This window comes from Anomaloglossus baeobatrachus, chromosome 5, assembly GCF_048569485.1.
Source record: "Anomaloglossus baeobatrachus isolate aAnoBae1 chromosome 5, aAnoBae1.hap1, whole genome shotgun sequence".
Taxonomy (NCBI): Eukaryota; Metazoa; Chordata; class Amphibia; order Anura; family Aromobatidae; genus Anomaloglossus; species Anomaloglossus baeobatrachus.
The window spans coordinates 382,021,709-382,041,472 of NC_134357.1; the positions used below are offsets into that span (position 1 = coordinate 382,021,709).

Below are 19,764 nucleotides of genomic sequence, written 5' to 3' on the forward strand. Positions count from 1 at the left end.
TACATGCCATTATAAAATGTCACTTCTAAAAAAATAATAAAGCTGGGAGACGTCCATTAGTTGGTCTTCACAAACATGGCCGCCGACATGTAGCTGTGCATGGAAAAGACGACAAATTCTTCAGTACGTTTGTCTTACGTGTCTCCCTCTAGCGATCTAGCAATCGATTAGCTGGGAATGACGTCATCACCAAGCGTCCGTGTCGCGCACTGCTGACGTAAAGCATTGCGGAAGTGAAGCTGAGCCGTAAAGATGCACCGGAGAGGGGTGGGAGCGGGGGCGATAGCCAAGAAGAAGCTGGCGGAGGTGAACGGGCTGGGGTAACCGGGTCATGGGCTCTCCGCATGTAATTAATGTGTGAACGTCAGCGAGGCTCGCATCGTGCCCAGTGTTACTCCAGTCTGTCCAGTGACGTCACCAGACCAACGCAGTGTCACCCAGTATGGGAAATATTAATTAAAAATGGCTACAGAGGAGGAGTAGCACCGTCACCCATAGCAACCTATAATGTCCTCACCTGTGCCCTGCACTTGTCTATATAAGTATTTGCCAATCATACCCTACATGTCTGTCTGTAAGGATTTGTTTAATGGTTTGGTAGTTAAAGGGATTGTTCAGGGGATGAAAATAGTTCTGAAATGGGTTTAGCCTGGTATAATAAACAAGTCTCCCCACAGCTCTGTCTTGCCGTTCACCAGCTGATCACTAGTCTCTAGTTTCTGGTCCTGACACACCGGAGATGCTGATCATTGGCTTGTGGATGATTCCTTCATTGTCAGTGACTCGCTGTTTCACCAGTAAATGGCATAAAACATGCAAAAGACTTGTGAATTTGCTGTTCATTGCAGAATCCCCTAAAACATTGTAGGCTAAGATATATGCACCCCAAAGTGATCCTATTACATAATCCAAAGCCCTGATATACATGGGAAATTGTTATAATGCCGCCTTAAATTATAAGGATATGACAATCGGGCACACAGACCAAAAAGGGGAGGAAGAGGATTGGGCTCCTAGGAAAGATTGAGTCCACAGATGCTCTGGGAAATGAGGTCCTCTGCAGACTGAGCAAGCTTCTTGGCTGATTGGTCGATGGACGCCATTCGGCTGCATCCATCGCAGTTTATATATTAAAGGCCATGGATATGGTTCAACACCTCCAAAGGCGTTTGGGTTGTAGCTTTGGTGGTTACTCCTGACTTATCCTTCTTAGTGTTCCTGTAAATTTAGCTTCATATATCCAACAGTCACAGTCCAAGTACAGACCCCACGTATGGACTGACTGCTGGTTTTGACCTATATATGCCTATGAGGCAGGTGTGACTTGCGTCATGTTCTGTATCTGGACTGTAAATGTCAGATGTGTGAATCTGCCGTCAGATTTAGGCTACATGCGCACACTGCTTTTTTTGGTGCGTTTTTGGCTGCAGTTTATTTGTCAGAACTTTCTGAAATTTTACTTCCCAGCAAAGTCTATGAGAAGTCAGATTTGTCACGCGCACATTGCAGTTTGTCAGCGTTTTATTTGTCAAATGTTTGTGACAAAAAAGATACAGCATGTTCATTCTTCCTCTGTTTTTGTCAACATTTGTCACAAAAAACGCAGCAAAAACACACCTACAATTACAAGCATTTTTTGTGACATTTCCAGGCTCTCTCTGACAAGGTGCAGTTTGTGAACGCAAAAGATGCACTGTGCGCTTGTAGCCTTTACTGCTGACTATCCGCTCCTAGATATAATAAGATACACAGATGAAATCATACGCAATCATTTGTCCCTGGAAGATCAGTGGCATTAGATTTTAGGCAGCCACTTATTACATGTTTCTATGCTCTGCCTATCACAGTGTGTGTATATATATATATATATATATATATATATATATATATATATATACACTGTATATATATATATGTGTATAAGGAGTGCTAATGTGATTGATCAATCATAGTGCTGCTGCATTGTGGGATGGATGATGTTTTACATTTACTTGAAAGTAAAATGTTGAATTGTATACATTGTGATATCCTCTCTCCAGGCCAAGTACAAGGAACGGGGGACTGTCCTGGCTGAGGACCAGCTCGTACAGGTGAGTGAAGCTGCATCCTCTCTTGGGTCTCTTATGTGGGATGGCTCTGCATTGCTTTTGTAGCTTTACCACTGGTTACACAGTTCTATTTTAAGTTGTCCTGTAACATAGGAGAGGAGAGGCATTTAAACAGGGAGCCCTGCATTAAGTGCTGCCAATTGTAGTTCGCTAGCATAGGTTGTCAGGAAAAAGGACATTCATTCAGTCAGCTGCTTGGCAGTACATGCTGCGGGGGATGGGTGACACAGCAAGACACCCATACTTCTGTAGCATGTCAGCCACAATATCTCCTATACCAATGAAAGGCTTGTGGTGCTTATTGCTGCACATTTCCCTTTCTGTCCACACTGGCAGCTCATCAGGTTTGTAGTCTTAATATTATTATTATTTATTTTTAAATTAAGGGGGTACCCTTTTAATTATTTTTCTTATTGCTGTATTAAAGGAGTTGTCCGAACAGTAAAATAATTTTTTTTAGCCATGTATTGATTAAAAAATAATAATCAGAGGCACACTCACCATCCAGCTTGGACAACCCGTTCTTATTCCCCTTGTTCGCCCCTGTAAAAATAAATAAACCTATACTCACCACCGGTGCGGCTGCGGTTCCAGCAATGTCTGAAGCCACATTCCTGGGGCCTATGTGACATTGTTTTGACACGCGAGGCCCATGACCAATCAGCGCCCGGCGTCTTGTCTCTCAACCTTCGGACATTTGAGCAGAATGTGAGGGATGCGCTGACTTCCTACTCAAACATCTGAAAGCAGGGAGAAGGAAGCCAGCGCTGACTGGTCACGTGACTCAGGTGTCATGACTAGAGTTGAGCGGACTGGGAATAATCCGGGTCCGGCGGATCTGCGGCAGGTTGATAGAGAAGTCTGGATCCGATCCGGAATCCGGCACCATATGTGTCAAAGGGGAGTGGAATCCGGGTGGAGAGAGAGACTGACTCGGATCTGCCGCTCAAACCGTGTGGATATGGATGTTACCGATCCGGGTCCGCTCAACACTAGTCATGACAATGTCACATGAGCTCTGGGAATGCGGCTTCAGACATCACTGGACCTGTGGCCACTCTAGAGGTGAGTATAGGCTTATTTATATTTACAGGGGCGAACAAGGGGAATGAGAAGGGATTATCCAAATAGTGTGGTCTTTCTATGTGACTACAGATTTGTGAATCCTCACATTGCACACCCTGTTTCAGAGCCTGGAACGATGGTCGCGTGGCCACAAGTATACAATATGCAGACTCCTTAGCAGAATCCAACTAGAGAGGCACGGCCTCGCTCAGTACATTTGCATTGAATGAGGCTGTGTCCCTTTACTCGGAATTTGTTTCTGTAGTGAAAACAGTCACATCTTTATAGGGGTTACTCCACTATCACAACTTGTCACCTGTCCATGGGATGGGTAATAAGCTGCTGATCACTAATGCTCCCACTGATCATGAGAACATTCCCAAGTCCACTGTCCGATTAGAGTGGTGGTCAAGCATGTGCCCTGCTGCGTCATTGAAAGTTTATGGTACTGACGGAATTAGCCAAGTGCAGAGTAAGTGGCAATGTACATACTTGGATCATTTTGTTCCGTTAATATAGGGACCCGAACCAGTGTTCTCATGATCGGTGGGTAGGTCCTAGCAGTGGAGTGATAAATCGTGATTGTGTCACAGCTGCTTAAAGCTGGGTTCACACATAGCGACAACGACATCGCTGCTACGTCACCATTTTCTGTGACGTAACAGCGACCTTGTAAGTCGCTGTTACGATCGCTGCTTAGCTGTCAAACACAGCGACGCAGCAGCGATCATAACGTCGCTACATGTGCAGGGAGCCGCGCACACTGCTTAGCGCTGGCTCCTTGCTCTCCTAGCTACAGTACACATCGGGTTAATTAACCCGATGTGTACTGCAGCTACATGTCACAGAGCAGGGAGCCGCGCACACCGCTTAGCGCTGGCTCCTTGCTCTCCTAGCTACAGTACACATAGGGTTAATTACCCGATGTGTACTGCAGCTACATGTCACAGTGCAGAGAGCAGGGAGCCGCACACACTGCTTAGCGCTGGCTCCTTGCTCTCCTAGCTACAGTACACATAGGGTTAATTAACCCGATGCGTACTGCAGCTACATGTGCACAGAGCAGGAGCCGACACTGGCAGCGAGAGCGGCGGAGGCTGGTAACGAAGGTAAATATCGGGTATCCAGGGAAAGGTCTTCCCTTGGTTACCCGATGTTTACAGTGGTTACAGCTTTCCGCAGCTGCCAGACGCCGGCTCCTGCTCCCTGCTCGCTTCATTTCGTCGCTCTCTCGCTGTCACACACAGCGATGTGTGCTTCACAGCGGGAGAGCGACGACGAAAAAATGAAGCAGGACATTCAGCAACGAGCAACGACCTCACAGCAGGGGCCAGCTCATTGCTGGATGTCACACACAGCGACAGTGACGGGACGTCGCTGCAACGTCACAGAAAATGGTGACGTAGCAGCGACGTCGTTGTCGTCGCTGTGTGTGACACCACCTTTAGAATGCATTTGCTCTATTCTGTTAATAACAGTCCCTTGTCTTGCTGTGAATCCCTCAATCTTTTCATTATTGTAGATGTCTAAGCAGCTCGAAATGTTTAAAACAAATCTAGAAGACTTTGCCAGTAAACACAAGCAGGAAATTCGGAAGAATTCTCAGTTCCGGGTCCAGTTCCAAGATATGTGTGCTACCATTGGGGTGGACCCTCTGGCCTGTAAGTTGTTGAAGCTTGGAGTTACGTTACCATTACCACGGACTCCTTCCTCCATGCCTGTTATATGCACTGCTTAAGATTTTTGTGTATTGTAGTACGATATGGATCATGTCAGACTATTACATTAACCCTTTCTTCTACTGGAATTATCATTTAGAGTTTATTAATCATCTGGTATTTTATAGATGTATTAATACAGCGACTGTTGTGTTTGTTTTTCAGCTGGTAAAGGCTTCTGGTCAGAAATGCTCGGTGTTGGAGACTTCTACTATGAGCTTGGTGTACAGATAGTAGAAGTATGCTTGGCTCTAAAGCACCAGAATGGAGGTAAGTGTTCAGCGAGGGCACAGAAGGCTGATGAGTGCAAAGGTGGAGCAGCAGAATAATGGCTTGTCTGTATAGGCCGATTTCAGTTACCTCCTTGCCCCCACCTTCTACTGCACTATTAGGAAATATACAGTATTTCTTTGTCGCTCCATTGGGAGACCCAGACAATTGGGTGTATAGCTTCTGCCTCCGGAGGCCACACAAAGTATTACACTTTAAAAAGTGTAACCCCTCCCCTCTGCCTATACACCCTCCCGTGCATCACGGGCCCATCAGTTTTTTGCTTTGTGTTGAAGGAGGCACACATTCACGCAAGCTCCACATTTTAGTCAGCAGCAGCTGCTGACTTTATCGGATGGAAGAAAAGAGGGCCCCTCACAGGGCTCCCGGCATGCTCCCTTCTCACCCCACTCTGGTCGGCGGTGCTGTTAAGGTTGAGGTACCCATTGCGGGTACAAAGGCTGGAGCCACATGCCGTTATCCTTCCCCATCCCTGAGGGGCTCTGGGTGAAGTGGGATCCTAACCGGTCACCATGCACTGGGACCGGGCTCCCTCCGCAGCCCCTGGGGGAATCTGACGGACAGGAGACCGGGTATCATCAGGGACAGGCCCTGCTTCTCTGAGGTACTCTGTGTCCCCTTGGGGATGGCGCATAGAGTGCCTGTGTAACAGACGCTGCAGCGGCTGCTGTGTGTTTTGTGTCACCGGGACTACCGCGCCGACCGCGCCTGTTTGCCGGCCGCGTTACTAACTTTAGTCCCCGGCTTCTGCGGCCTAGTACCGCATACTCCCGCCCCCGGGCCTGCCAGTCAGGGGTAAGGGTGGGACGCTAGACTGGACGTCAGCGGTGAGGGCTGGAGCATACTTAGGTATCCTCCTCCCCCCTCACTGAGCACTGTGGGGCACCAGATTCCCGCACTTTCTGAGGCACGCCCACGGCTCCCTCCTCCTCTGAGAACGCTGGCAGCCATTGTTATCATCACTTCTGCCGGTGGAGAACTTCAGACCGAGCTCCACAGCTCTGGGAGGCCCAGGCAGGGAATCTGGTGGACACACAACCGCTGAGGGCGGTCGGTAAGTCGCACCGGTTACCAGGTGCTGCCCCCCCCCCGGGTGCCGAAGTGTATATATATATCCATATATTGTATACATTTGCTCTGTTCGGCCGCATTATTTGCTTTTGGCTATATACCCTCACTGATTGCTCTAAGAGGAGACAACAGCATGTCGTCCGCAAAAAGCAAGGGTGCCAAGGCACAGGCTTATTTTGCAACCTGTACCTCTTGTGCGGCTATGTTACCTGCAGGTTCCACCTACCCTCATTGTGTGCAATGCTCGGCCCCTGTGACACTCACTCAGCCGGAGCCTCAGCCACTGGTGGGACCCTCGGCCCAGGTAGAACCACCGGCTACCACTGTCCAGGTGGCAGGGACAGAGTTTGCAGTGTTGGCTGAGAAACTTTCTGAGTCACTTTCACAATCCATGGCTCAGTCTATGGATAGATGGTCTGCTAAGATACTAGAAGCTTTGCAGTCCAGACCGGTAACACAGGCCCCGGGCACTGTTGAATCATTGCCCCCAGGCCCCCCTCGGTCGGCGCAGCAAAGTGCTCCTGGGGTGACTCCTAGGTCCCACGGTGAGGACTCCGACACGGACCGCAGTCCCAGACCGGCTAAGCGGGCTCGCTGGGAGCTTCCCTCGACTTCATCACACGGCTCAGGGTCTCAGCATGAGGACTCTCTGGAGGATGAAGCGGAGGTGGCAGATCAGGGCTCTGATCCTGACGCTGCTCTCAATCTTGATACACCTGAAGGGGACGCCATAGTAAATGACCTTATAGCGTCCATCAACCAGGTGCTAGAACTTTCTCCTCCAACTCCACCGATTGAGGAGTCAGCTTCTCAGCAGGAGAAATTCCAATTTAGGTTTCCCAAACGTACTCGGAGTGCGTTTTTCGATCACTCCAACTTCAGAGATACAGTCCAGAAACACCGAGCATTTCCGGACAAGCGCTTTACTAAGCGCCTTAATGACACACGTTACCCCTTCCCCACTGACGTAGTTAAGGGTTGGGCTCAGTGTCCCAAGGTGGATCCTCCAGTCTCTAGACTGGCGGCTAGATCCATAGTAGCAGTGGCAGATGGTTCATCGCTCAAAGATGCCACTGACAGGCAAATAGAGCTCCTGATGAAATCCATCTATGAAGCCATAGGCGCATCTTTTGCTCCGGCATTCGCAGCCGTATGGGCACTCCAAGCTATCTCAGCTTGTCTGTCTGAGATTAATGCAGTCACACGTGCCTCTACTCCGCAGGTTGTGTCTTTAACCTCTCAGGCGTCGGCTTTTTCGTCCTACGCCATGAACGCCGTCCTGGACTCTGCGAGCCGTACAGCGGTAGCATCCGCCAATTCAGTGGCAGTTCGCAGGGCCATGTGGCTACGCGAATGGAAGGCAGACTCTGCTTCCAAGAAGTTCTTAACCGGTTTGCCATTTTCTGGCGACCGTCTGTTTGGCGAGCAATTGGATGAAATTATTAAACAATCCAAGGGAAAGGACTCGTCCTTACCCCAGTCCTAACCAAACAGACCTCAGCAACGGAAGATACAACCGAGGTTTCGGTCCTTTCGGCCCTCAGCCAGGTCTCAATTCTCCACGTCCAACAGGCCACAGAAGGGCCAATGGAGGTCTAAGTCACGTCCTAAAAAGACCGCCGGAGGAACCGCCCCCAAGGCGGCCTCATCATGACTTTCGGCCTCCCCAAACCGCATCCTCGGTCGGTGGCAGGCTCTCCCGCTTTTGCGACGCCTGGTTGCCACATGTCCAAGACCGATGGGTGAGAGACATTCTGTCTCACGGTTACAGGATAGAGCTCAGCTCTCGTCCTCCGACTCGTTTCTTCAGAACATCTCCGCCCCCAGAGCGAGCCGATGCTCTTTTTCAGGCGGTGAACACTCTGAAGGCAGAAGGAGTGGTGATCCCTGTTCCCCTTCAAGAATGTGGTCGCGGTTTTTACTCCAACTTTTTTGTGGTGCCAAAAAAGGACGGATCATTCCGTCCCGTTCTGGACCTCAAATTGCTCAACAGACACGTGAAAACCAGACGGTTCCGGATGGAATCTCTCCGCTCCGTCATCGCCTCGATGTCCCAAGGAGACTTCCTAGCATCAATCGACATCAGGGATGCTTATCTCCACGTGCCGATTGCACCAGAGCATCAACGCTTCCTGCATTTTGCCATCGGAGACGAACACCTTCAGTTCGTGGCACTGCCTTTCGGCCTGGCGACAGCCCCACGGGTCTTCACCAAGGTCATGGCAGCAGTGGTGGCAGTCCTACACTCTCAGGGACACTCGGTGATCCCTTACTTAGACGATCTTCTAGTCAAGGCACCCTCCCGGGTGGCATGCCAACACAGCCTGAACACTGCTCTGGAGACTCTCCAGAGGTTCGGGTGGATCACCAATTTCCCAAAGTCAAAATTGACACCGACCCAATCGCTAACTTACCTCGGGATGGAGTTTCATACTCTCTCAGCGATAGTGAAGCTCCCGCTGGACAAACAGCGTTCACTACATACAGGGGTGCAATCTCTCCTTCGAGCCCAGTCACACCCCTTGAGGCGGCTCATGCACTTCCTAGGGAAGATGGTGGCAGCAATGGAGGCAGTTCCATTTGCGCAGTTTCATCTGCGTCCACTCCAATGGGACATTCTCCGCAAATGGGACAGGAGGTCGACGTCCCTCGACAGGAACGTCTCCCTTTCTCGGGCAGCCAAAGCCTCTCTTAAGTGGTGGCTTCTTCCCACTTCTCTGTCGAAAGGAAAATCCTTCCTGCCCCCATCCTGGGCTGTGGTCACGACGGACGCGAGTCTGTCAGGGTGGGGAGCGGTCTTCCTCCACCACAGGGCTCAGGGAACCTGGACTCAGACAGAGTCCTCTCTTCAGATCAATGTTCTGGAGATAAGGGCAGTGTATCTAGCCTTAAAGGCGTTCCAGCTGTGGCTGGAAGGCAGGCAGATCCGAATTCAGTCGGACAACGCCACGGCGGTGGCGTACATCAACCACCAGGGCGGCACACGCAGTCGTCAAGCCTTCCAAGAAGTTCGGCGGATTCTGCTGTGGGTGGAAGCCACAGCCTCCACCATCTCCGCAGTTCACATCCCGGGCGTAGAAAACTGGGAAGCAGACTTTCTCAGTCGCCAGGGCATGGACGCAGGGGAATGGTCTCTTCACCCGGACGTGTTTCAAGAGATCTGTTGCCGCTGGGGAACGCCGGACGTCGACCTAATGGCGTCCCGGCACAACAACAAGGTCCCGGCATTCATGGCACGGTCTCAAGATCACAGAGCTCTGGCGGCAGACGCATTAGTTCAGGATTGGTCGCAGTTTCGACTGCCTTATGTATTTCCCCCTCTGGCACTGCTGCCCAGAGTGTTACGCAAGATCAGGTCCGACTGCCGCCGCGCCATCCTCATCGCCCCAGACTGGCCGAGGAGGTCGTGGTACCCGGATCTGTGGCATCTCACGGTGGGTCAACCATGGCACTACCAGACCGACCAGACTTGCTGTCTCAAGGGCCTTTTTTCCATCTGAATTCTGCGGCCCTCAACCTGACTGTGTGGCCATTGAGTCCTGGATCCTAGCGTCTTCAGGGTTATCTCAAGAGGTCATTGCCACTATGAGACAGGCCAGGAAACCAACGTCCGCGAAGATCTACCACAGGACGTGGAGGATCTTCTTATCCTGGTGCTCTGATCAGGGTTTTACTCCCTGGCCGTTTGCCTTGCCCACTTTTCTGTCTTTCCTTCAATCCGGAATGGACAAGGGTTTGTCTCTCGGCTCTCTCAAGGGACAGGTATCGACGCTTTCCGTGTTTTTTCAAAAGCGTCTAGCCAGGCTTCCGCAGGTACGCACGTTCCTGCAGGGGGTTTGCCACATAGTCCCACCTTACAAGCGTCCGCTAGAACCCTGGGATCTTAACAGGGTGCTAACGGCTCTTCAGAAACCACCTTTCGAGCCGCTGCGGGATGTCTATCTATAACGCCTTTCGCAGAAGGTGGTCTTCCTAGTGGCAGTCACATCACTTCGGAGAGTGTCTGAGCTAGCAGCGCTGTCATGCAAAGCCCCCTTCCTGGTGTTTCACCAGGATAAGGTGGTTCTGCGTCCGGTCCTGGAATTTCTCCCTAAGGTGGTATCCCCTTTTCATCTCAATCAGGATATCTCCTTACCTTCTTTTTGTCCCAATCCAGTTCACCAATGTGAAAAGGATTTGCACTTGTTAGATCTCGTGAGAGCACTCCGACTCTACATTTCTCGTACGGCGCCCCTGCGCCGTTCTGATGCGCTCTTTGTCCTTGTCGCTGGCCAGCGTAAGGGGTCGCAGGCTTCCAAGTCAACCTTGGCTCGGTGGATCAAGGAACCGATTCTTGAAGCCTACTGTTCTTCTGGGCTTCCGGTTCCTTCAGGGCTGAAAGCCCATTCTACCAGAGCCGTGGGTGCGTCCTGGGCATTGCGGCACCAGGCTACGGCTCAGCAGGTGTGTCAGGCGGCTACCTGGTCGAGTCTGCACACTTTCACGAAACACTATCAGGTGCATGCCTATGCTTCGGCAGATGCCAGCCTAGGTAGGCGAGTCCTTCAGGCGGCGGTTGCCCACCTGTAGGAGGGGGCCGTTTTACGGCTCTTTTTATCGAGGTATTCTTTTACCCACCCAGGGACTGCTTTTGGACGTCCCAATTGTCTGGGTCTCCCAATGGAGCGACAAAGAAGAAGGGAATTTTGTTTACTTACCGTAAATTCCTTTTCTTCTAGCTCCTATTGGGAGACCCAGCACCCGCCCCTGTTCCCTTCGGGCTGTTGTTCTTTTGTGTACACATGTTGTTCATGTTGAATTGTTCTTTGGTTCATGGTTTAGTTCTCCGAACATCCTTCGGATTGAGTTTACCTTAGACCAATTTATAAGTTTCCTCCTTCCTGCTTTGGCACCAAAACTGATGGGCCCGTGATGCACGGGAGGGTGTATAGGCAGAGGGGAGGGGTTACACTTTTTAAAGTGTAATACTTTGTGTGGCCTCCGGAGGCAGAAGCTATACACCCAATTGTCTGGGTCTCCCAATAGGAGCTAGAAGAAAAGGAATTTACGGTAAGTAAACAAAATTCCCTTCATTTTATTCATGTCATATAATAGCACATTCAACTAGTGTCCTAATATGCAAATAAAAGTGATCATAGTCATATCCCAGGATAGAAACATTTGGGAAGATAAATGAAGAATACCCAAGACCCTGGGTTGCCAACCATCCAGAAATTACAGGACAATCTGTAAAAATAAGACACTTTTTTGCCCTGTTCGTAAAATAAGTCTAAGGGGTCTGTAATTTTTTTTAAGCTGGAGAAACAACTTTTTTTTATTTACAAAAAAACATGATGTGGGGGCTCTTTGTTGTCTCACTTTTTTGGACAACTCTGTGAAACTTCCTGCTTCTGAGCTGTGCGGAGGCCACTGTGTGGAGGCAGTGGGCAGAAAGGGTGTGTGCAACCTGGAAACACATGAGATCTGTGCTGATGTCTTTCTTCATACTGGATGCAATTCTCTGACAAGGTGCAGTAGGAGGAGGCTTCAGATAGTGAACCCTATCACAGCACACTCAGTGTACAGTATGTAGTGGGAGACTGAGATGAACGCTCTACATTCTGTTGATTCTTTCTTTCTTTGTCGCTCCATTGGGAGACCCAGACAATTGGGTGTATAGCTTCTGCCTCCGGAGGCCACACAAAGTATTACACTTAAAAGTGTAAACCCCTCCCCTTCTGCCTATACACCTCCCCGTGCATCACGGGCTCCTCAGTTTTTATGCTTTGTGCGAAGGAGGCACACATGCACGCAAGCTCCACAATTTAGTCAGCAGCAGCTGCTGACTATATCGGATGGAAGAAAAGAGGGCCCATAACAGGGCCCCCGGCATGCTCCCTTCTCACCCCACTCTGGTCGGCGGTGCTGTTAAGGTTGAGGTACCCATTGCGGGTACATAGGCAGGAGCCACATGCTGTTTTCCTTCCCCATCCCTTAGGGGCTCTGGGCGAAGTGGGATCCTAACCGGTCTCCAGGCACTGGGACCGTGCTCCCTCCGCAGCCCCTGGGGGAATCTGCTGGACAGGAGCCGGGTATCGTCAGGGATAGGCCCTGCTACTATGAGGTACTCTGTGTCCCCTTGGGGACGGCGCATAGAGCGCCTGTGTTATGCACGCTGCAGCAGCTGCTGGGTGTGTTAGTGCGCCGGGACTACCGCGCTGACCGCGCTTGTTTGCCGGCCGCGCTTATAACTTTTCTCCCCGGCTTTTGCGGCCTAGTACCGCATATTCCCGCCCCCGGGCCTGCCAGTCAGGGGAAGGGCGGGACGCTGCACTGGACGTCAGCGCTGAGGGCTGGAGCATACTTAGTATCCTCCTCCCCCCTCACTGAGCACCGTGGGGCACCAGATTCCCGCACTTTCTAAGGCACGCCCACGGCCCCCTCCTCCCCACAGAACGCTGGCAGCCATTCCTATCAGCACTTCTGACGCTGGAGAGGAGAGACAACACAGCTCTGGGAGGCCCAGGCAGGGAATCTGGTGGTCACACAACCGCTGCGGGCGGTCGGTAAGCCGCACCTGTTACTAGGTGCTGGCCCCCCTGGGTGCCGAAGTGTATATTTATATGCTTATATTCTATACATTTACTCTGTACGGCCGCACTGCTTGTTTTTGGCTATATACCCTCCCTGATTGTACTCAGAGGAGACAACAGCATGTCGTCCGCAAAAAGCAAGGGTGCCAAGGCACAGGCTTACTTTGCAACCTGTACATCATGTGCGGCTATGCTACCGGCAGGTTCCACCTATCCTCATTGTGTGCAATGCTCGGCCCCTGTGACACTCACTCAGCCGGAGCCTCTGCCACTGGTGGCCCAGGTGGAACCACCTGCTGCCACTGTCCAGGTGACAGGGACGGAGTTTGCAGTATTCGCTGACAAACTTTCTGAGTCTATGGATAAATGGTCTGCTAAGATACTAGAAGCCTTGCAGTCCAGACCGGTAACACAGGCCCCGGGCACTGTTGAATCATTGACCCCAGGCCCCCCTCGGTTGGAGCAGCAAAGTGCTCCTGGGGCGACTCATAGGTCCCACGGTGAGGTCTCTGACACGGACCGCAGTCCCAGACCGCCTAAGCGGGCTCGCTGGGAGCTTCCCTCGACTTCATCACACTGCTCAGGGTCTCAGCAGGAGGACTCTCTAGAGGATGAAGCGGAGGTGGCAGATCAGGACTCTGATCCTGACGCCGCTCTCAACCTGGATACACCTGAAGGGGACGCCATAGTAAATGACCTTATAGCGTCCATCAATCAGGTGTTGGATCTTTCTCCCCCAGCTCCTCCGATTGAGGAGTCAGCTTCTCAGCAGGAGAAATTCCATTTTAGGTTTCCCAAACGTACAATGAGTGCGTTTCTGGATCACTCCGACTTCAGAGATACAGTCCAGAAACACCGAGCTTTTCCAGATAAGCGCTTTTCTAAGCGCCTTAAGGACACACGTTATCCCTTCCCCCCTGACGTAGTCAAGGGTTGGGCTCAGTGTCCCAAGGTGGATCCTCCAGTCTCTAGACTGGCGGCTAGATCCATAGTTGCAGTGGCAGATGGTGCATCACTCAAGGATGCCACTGACAGGCAGATAGAACTCCTGTTGAAATCCATCTATGAAGCTATCGGCGCGTCCTTTGCTCCGGCATTCGCAGCCGTATGGGCACTCCAAGCTATCTCAGCTTGTCAGTCTGAGATTAATGCAGTCACACGTGCCTCTACTCCGCAGGTTGTGTCCTTAACATCTCAGGCGTCGGCGTTTGCGTCCTACGCCATGAATGCTGTCCTGGACTCTGCGAGCCGTACGGCGGTAGCATCCGCCAATTCGGTGGCAGTCCGCAGGGCCATGTGGCTACGTGAATGGAAGGCAGACTCTGCTTCCAAAAAGTTCTTAACCGGTTTGCCATTTTCTGGCGACCGCCTGTTTGGCGAGCGATTGGATGAAATCATTAAACAATCCAAGGGAAAGGACTCATCCTTACCCCAGTCCAAACCAAACAGACCTCAACAACGGAAGGTACAATCGAGGTTTCGGTCCTTTCGGCCCGCGGGCAGGTCTCAATTCTCCTCGTCCAACAGGCCACAGAAGGGTCAGAGGAACTCCGATTCATGGCGGTCTAAGTCACGTCCTAAGAAGAACGCCGGAGGAACCGCTCCCAAAGCGGCCTCCTCATGACTTTCGGCCTCCTCAAACCGCATCCTCGGTCGGTGGCAGGCTCTCCCGCTTTTGCGACGCCTGGTTGCCACATGTCCAAGACCGATGGGTGCGAGACATTTTGTCTCACGGTTACAGGATAGAGTTCAGCTCTCGTCCTCTGACTCGTTTCTTCAGAACATCTCCTCCCCCCGAGCGAGCCGATGCTCTTCTTCAGGCGGTGAGCACTCTGAAGGCAGAAGGAGTGGTGATCCCTGTTCCCCTTCAGCAACGGGGTCACGGTTTTTACTCCAACTTGTTTGTGGTGCCAAAAAAGGACGGATCTTTCCGTCCCGTTCTGGACCTAAAACTGCTCCACAGACACGTGAAAACCAGGCGGTTCCGGATGGAATCTCTCCGCTCCGTCATCGCCTCAATGTCCCAAGGAGACTTCCTAGCATCAATCGACATCAGGGATGCTTATCTCCACGTGCCGATTGCACCAGAGCATCAGCGCTTCCTGCGTTTCGCCATCGGGGACGAACACCTTCAGTTCGTGGCACTGCCTTTCGGCCTGGCGACAGCCCCACGGGTCTTCACCAAGGTCATGGCAGCAGTAGTAGCAGTCCTGCACTCGCAAGGTCACTCCGTGATCCCGTATTTGGACGATCTACTTATCAAGGCACCCTCTCAAGAGGCATGCCAACACAGCCTGAACGTGGCACTGAAGACTCTCCAGAGTTTCGGGTGGATTATCAACTTTTCAAAGTCAAATCTAACCCCGACCCAATCACTAACATATCTTGGCATGGAGTTTCATACTCTCTCAGCGATAGTGAAACTTCCACTGGACAAACAGTGCTCGCTACAGATAGGGGTGCAATCTCTCCTTCAGGGCCAGTCGCACCCCTTGAGGCGCCTCATGCACTTCCTAGGGAAGATGGTAGCAGCAATGGAAGCAGTTCCTTTTGCGCAGTTTCATCTGCGTCCACTACAATGGGACATTCTCCGCCAATGGGACGGGAAGTCGACGTCCCTCGACAGGGAGGTCTCCCTCTCTCAGGCAGCCAAGGAATCTCTCCGGTGGTGGCTTCTTCCCACCTCATTGTCAAAAGGAAAGTCGTTCCTAACCCCATCCTGGGCGGTGGTCACGACAGATGCGAGTCTATCAGGGTGGGGAGCAGTGTTTCTCCACCACAGGGCTCAGGGTACGTGGACTCGGAAAGAGTCCACCCTTCAGATCAATGTTCTGGAGATCAGAGCAGTCTATCTTGCCCTACAAGCCTTCCAACAGTGGCTGGAAGGCAAGCAGATCCGAATTCAGTCGGACAACTCCACAGCGGTGGCATACATCAACCACCAAGGGGGAACACGCAGTCGGCAAGCCTTCCAGGAAGTCCGGCGGATTCTGACGTGGGTGGAAGACACGGCATCCACCATATCCGCCGTTCACATCCCAGGCGTAGAACACTGGGAAGCAGACTTTCTCAGTCGCCAGGGCATGGACGCAGGGGAATGGTCCCTTCACCCGGACGTGTTTCAGGAGATCTGTCGCCGCTGGGGGATGCCGGACGTCGACCTGATGGCGTCACGGCACAACAACAAAGTCCCGGTTTTCATGGCACGGTCTCACGATCACCGAGCTCGGGCGGCAGACGCCTTAGTTCAAGATTGGTCGCAGTTCCGGCTACCGTATGTGTTCCCACCTCTGGCATTGTTGCCCAGAGTGCTCCGCAAAATCAGGTCCGACTGCCGCCGCGCCATTCTCGTCGCTCCAGACTGGCCAAGGAGGTCGTGGTACCCGGATCTGTGGCACCTCACGGTGGGCCATCCGTGGGCACTACCAGACCGTCCAGACTTGCTGTCTCAAGGGCCGTTTTTCCATCTGAATTCTGCGGCCCTGAACCTGACTGTGTGGCCATTGAGTCCTGGATCCTAGCGGCCTCAGGTTTATCTCATGAAGTGGTTGCCACCATGAGACAGGCTAGGAAACCATCCTCCGCCAAGATCTACCACAGGACGTGGAGGATATTCCTATCTTGGTGCTCGGCTCAGGGAGTTTCTTCCTGGCCTTTTGCATTGCCTACTTTTCTTTCCTTCCTGCAGTCTGGGTTGGAAAAAGGTTTGTCGCTTGGCTCCCTTAAGGGTCAAGTCTCCGCGCTATCCGTATTTTTTCAGAAACGCCTGGCGCGACTTCCTCAGGTACGCACGTTCCTGCAAGGGGTTTGTCATATCGTCCCCCCTTACAAGCGGCCATTGGAGCCCTGGGACCTGAACAAGGTTCTAATTGCTCTCCAAAAGCCGCCTTTCGAGCCTATGAAGGAGGTTTCCCTTTCTCGTCTTTCACAGAAAGTGGCCTTTCTAGTGGCGGTCACGTCTCTTCGGAGAGTGTCCGAGCTGGCGGCGTTATCATGCAGATCTCCATTCCTGGTGTTTCACCAGGACAAGATAGTTCTGCGTCCAATTCCAGAATTTCTTCCCAAGGTGGTATCTTCCTTTCATCTCAATCAAGATATCACTTTACCGTCTTTGTGTCCGCATCCAGTTCACCAATTTGAAAAAGGTTTGCATTTATTGGATCTGGTGAGAGCACTCAGGGTCTACATTTCCCGCACGGCGCCTCTTCGCTGCTCGGATGCACTCTTTGTCCTTGTCGCTGGTCAGCGTAAAGGGTCGCAAGCTTCCAAATCCACCCTTGCGCGTTGGATCAAGGAACCAATTCTTCACACCTACCGTTCTGCTGGGCTTCCGATTCCATCAGGACTGAAAGCCCATTCTACCAGAGCCGTGGGTGCGTCCTGGGCATTACGGCACCAGGCTACGGCTCAGCAGGTGTGCCAGGCGGCTACCTGGTCGAGTCTGCACACTTTTACCAAGCATTATCAGGTGCATACCTACGCTTCGGCGGATGCCGGCCTAGGTAGACAAGTCCTTCAGGCGGCGGTGGCTCACCTGTAGGAAAGGGCTGTTTGACGGCCCTATCACGAGGTATTCTTTTACCCACCCAGGGACTGCTTTTGGACGTCCCAATTGTCTGGGTCTCCCAATTAGGAGCGACAAAGAAGAAGGGAATTTTGTTTACTTACCGTAAATTCCTTTTCTTCTAGCTCCAATTGGGAGACCCAGCACCCGCCCTGTTTTTCTTAGGAAATTTGTTTTTTTCGGGTGCACATGTTGTTCATGTTGAACAGTTCAGTTCTCCGAGGTTGTTTCTCGGGTTGAATTTGTATTTAAAACAGTTATTGGGTTTCCTCCTTCTTGCTTTTGCACTAAAACTGAGGAGCCCGTGATCCCACGGGGGGGTGTATAGCCAGAAGGGGAGGGGCCTTACACTTTTGAGTGTAGTACTTTGTGTGGCCTCCGGAGGCAGTAGCTATACACCCAATTGTCAATTGTCTGGGTCTCCCAATTGGAGCTAGAAGAAAAGGAATTTACGGTAAGTAAACAAAATTCCCTTCTTCTCAGTCGCCAGGGCATGGACGCAGGGGAATGGTCTCTTCACCCGGACGTGTTTCAAGAGATCTGTTGCCGCTGGGGGAAGCCGGACGTCGACCTAATGGCGTCCCGGCACAACAACAAAGTCCCGGCATTCATGGCACGTTCTCAAGATCACAGAGCTCTGGCGGCAGACGCATTAGTTCAGGATTGGTCGCAGTTTCAACTGCCTTATGTATTTCCTCCTCTGGCACTGCTGCCCAGAGTGTTACGCAAGATCAGGTCCGACTGCCGCCGCGCCATCCTCGTCGCTCCAGACTGGCCGAGGAGGTCGTGGTACCCGGATCTGTGGCATCTCACGGTGGGCCAACTGTGGGCACTACCAGACCGACCAGACTTGCTGTCTCAAGGGCCATTTTTCCATCTGAATTCTGCGGCCCTCAACCTGACTGTGTGGCCATTGAGTCCTGGATCCTAGCGTCTTCAGGGTTATATCAAGAGGTCATTGCCACTATGAGACAGGCCAGGAAACCAACGTCCGCCAAGATCTACCACAGGACGTGGAGGATCTTCTTATCCTGGTGCTCTGATCAGGGTTTTACTCCCTGGCCATTTGCCTTGCCCACTTTTCTGTCCTTCCTTCAATCCGGAATGGAAAAGGGTTTGTCTCTCGGCTCCCTTAAGGGACAAGTCTCGGCGCTCTCTGTGTTTTTTCAAAAGCGCCTAGCCAGGCTTCCACAGGTACGCACGTTCCTGCAGGGGGTTTGCCACATAGTCCCTCCTTACAAGCGTCCGCTAGAACCCTGGGATCTGAACAGGGTGCTAACGGCTCTTCAGAAACCACCTTTCGAGCCAATGAGGGATATTTCTCTTTCACGCCTTTCGCAGAAAGTGGTCTTCCTAGTGGCAGTCACATCACTTCGGAGAGTGTCTGAGCTAGCAGCGCTGTCATGCAAAGCCCCCTTCCTGGTGTTTCACCAGGATAAGGTGGTTCTGCGTCCGGTCCCGGAATTTCTCCCTAAGGTGGTATCCCCTTTTCATCTCAATCAGGATATCTCCTTACCTTCTTTTTGTCCTCATCCAGTTCACCAATGTGAAAAGGATTTGCACTTGTTAGATCTGGTGAGAGCACTCAGACTCTACATTTCTCGTACGGCGCCCCTGCGCCGCTCGGATGCGCTCTTTGTCCTTGTCGCTGGCCAGCGTAAAGGGTCGCAGGCTTCCAAGTCAACCTTGGCTCGGTGGATCAAGGAACCAATTCTTGAAGCCTACCGTTCTTCTGGGCTTCCGGTTCCCTCAGGGCTGAAGGCCCATTCTACCAGAGCCGTGGGTGCGTCCTGGGCTTTGCGGCACCAGGCTACGGCTCAGCAGGTGTGTCAGGCGGCTACCTGGTCGAGTCTGCACACTTTCACGAAACACTATCAGGTGCATACCTATGCTTCGGCAGATGCCAGCCTAGGTAGGCGAGTCCTTCAGGCGGCGGTTGCCCACCTGTAGGAAGGGGTCGTTTTACGGCTCTATTACCGAGGTATTATTTTACCCACCCAGGGACTGCTTTTGGACGTCCCAATTGTCTGGGTCTCCCAATAGAGCGACAAAGAAGAAGGGAATTTTGTTTACTTACCGTAAATTCCTTTTCTTCTAGCTCCAATTGGGAGACCCAGCACCCGCCCCTGTTCCCTTCGGGCTGTTGTTCTTTTGTGTACACATGTTGTTCATGTTGAATGGTTTTCAGTTCTCCGAACATCCTTCGGATTGAATTTACCTTAGACCAATTTATAAGTTTCCTCCTTCCTGCTTTTGCACCAAAACTGAGGAGCCCGTGATGCACGGGGGGGTGTATAGGCAAAAGGGGAGGGGTTTACACTTTTAAGTGTAATACTTTGTGTGGCCTCCGGAGGCAGAAGCTATACACCCAATTG

General features: G+C 51.8%; 1 protein-coding gene across 1 annotated transcript in view; it reads left to right on the forward strand.

Moving 5' to 3' along the window:
• The first annotated feature begins 201 nt into the window (after positions 1-201).
• The window catches only part of SNF8 (SNF8 subunit of ESCRT-II), a 61,668-nt gene continuing 42,105 nt past the window's right edge, over positions 202-19,764 (forward strand). Inside the window, exons 1-4 of the mRNA XM_075347642.1 lie at positions 202-306; positions 2,040-2,090; positions 4,696-4,834; positions 5,057-5,161. Of these exons, the coding sequence (XP_075203757.1) occupies positions 253-306; positions 2,040-2,090; positions 4,696-4,834; positions 5,057-5,161 (349 nt within the window). The 5' untranslated portion in view covers positions 202-252. The remainder of the gene's footprint in view (positions 307-2,039; positions 2,091-4,695; positions 4,835-5,056; positions 5,162-19,764) is intronic.